General features: G+C 34.7%; 1 protein-coding gene across 1 annotated transcript; it reads left to right on the forward strand.

Moving 5' to 3' along the window:
* The first annotated feature begins 765 nt into the window (after positions 1 to 765).
* On the forward strand, positions 766 to 1194 carry LOC144558259 (Serine protease inhibitor (SERPIN) family protein). Its single transcript, XM_078307104.1, has one exon. It carries the CDS (start codon positions 766 to 768, stop codon positions 1192 to 1194), a length of 429 nt encoding a protein of 142 aa, XP_078163230.1.

A 1194-nucleotide genomic window follows, 5' to 3' on the forward strand; every position in this document is an offset into this window, starting at 1 on the left:
CAATAAAAAAATTAGATATTACATTAGAACCGTCAAACAAATTATAAAAATGCCATTTTGACTCTAACTTCATTCTCAACAAGTTATTAAAAATCCACTCAAATTAAATTAATATTATTTACCAAAAAAAATGTTAGCTCTACAAACAAAGGTCCCCATCACTCGCTCTTAGAAGGGCAAATTGTGTTTGATTTTTTTTTTTGGAGTAATTTTTTTTACATCTAGTCTATATTTACAATTTTATACGAAACCACAAATAGCAATTACACTATATTTAAAACTAAACTACACTAAATCACAAAATACCCTAATTAACGTAGATGTTTTTTATTAAATTAAAATAACTTCATCACACAACATTTAAATTAATCCTAACTAACACTAACTGCAAATTCTACATTACAATCAATTTGTATCTTTCTTTTTGTGGAAAAAAAAAAAAAAACCCGAAGAGCCCGTTTCATTTCAAATTCAAATGAAACTGTTAAGTTAAATACGGACAACCAATATGCACCCACAATTAGCATTAATGGCCTTTGGCCTCCTGATTGAACTCTCTTTTACAAGTCTTTACTACACTTTCTATTAGAGAATTTCAAACGGTTAACAGTTGATCAAGTCAAATTAAGAAGGCAAATGTAAATGGGTGTCTTAACGTCAGAAGTTAGTTATATTAATTGTAAACGGTAAACCTTGCTTATAAATACAGATACCTTGTCTTCTCCCCCCTCTTGATCTCTCCATGTGGCTCTCAGCCTCGTTGCCATGGGAGCAAAGGGCCCCACGCTCTATCAGCTCCTCTCCTTTCTCCGGTCTGGTTCATCCTCATCGGATCTGATCAAGTTGTCGTCTCAGATCGTGGAGCTTGTGTTGATGGATGGGTCAGATTTGGGTGGACCCCATCTGGCATTTGCTAATGGAGTCTGGTTCGATCAGTCTATGTCTCTGAAGGAAGATTTTAAGAAGACTGTCACCGGTGCATTTAAGGCTGAAACCAGATCTCTTGATTTCCAGAAAAAGGTAACCTTTCATTTATTATGGACTAGCTTGGAAAATATTATCAAGCTGGCTAAATATTCAGTAAGTATCCGCCATCTAAATATGTGTACTAGAAGCAACTTCTCAGTTCTCACTGCCACCAAAACTAGGGTAAAATACTCTGGATTATATTTCCAATCTAAACTGGGTTGCTGA

Source organism: Carex rostrata, chromosome 1, assembly GCF_964058835.1.
Source record: "Carex rostrata chromosome 1, lpCarRost1.2, whole genome shotgun sequence".
Taxonomy (NCBI): domain Eukaryota; kingdom Viridiplantae; phylum Streptophyta; class Magnoliopsida; order Poales; family Cyperaceae; genus Carex; species Carex rostrata.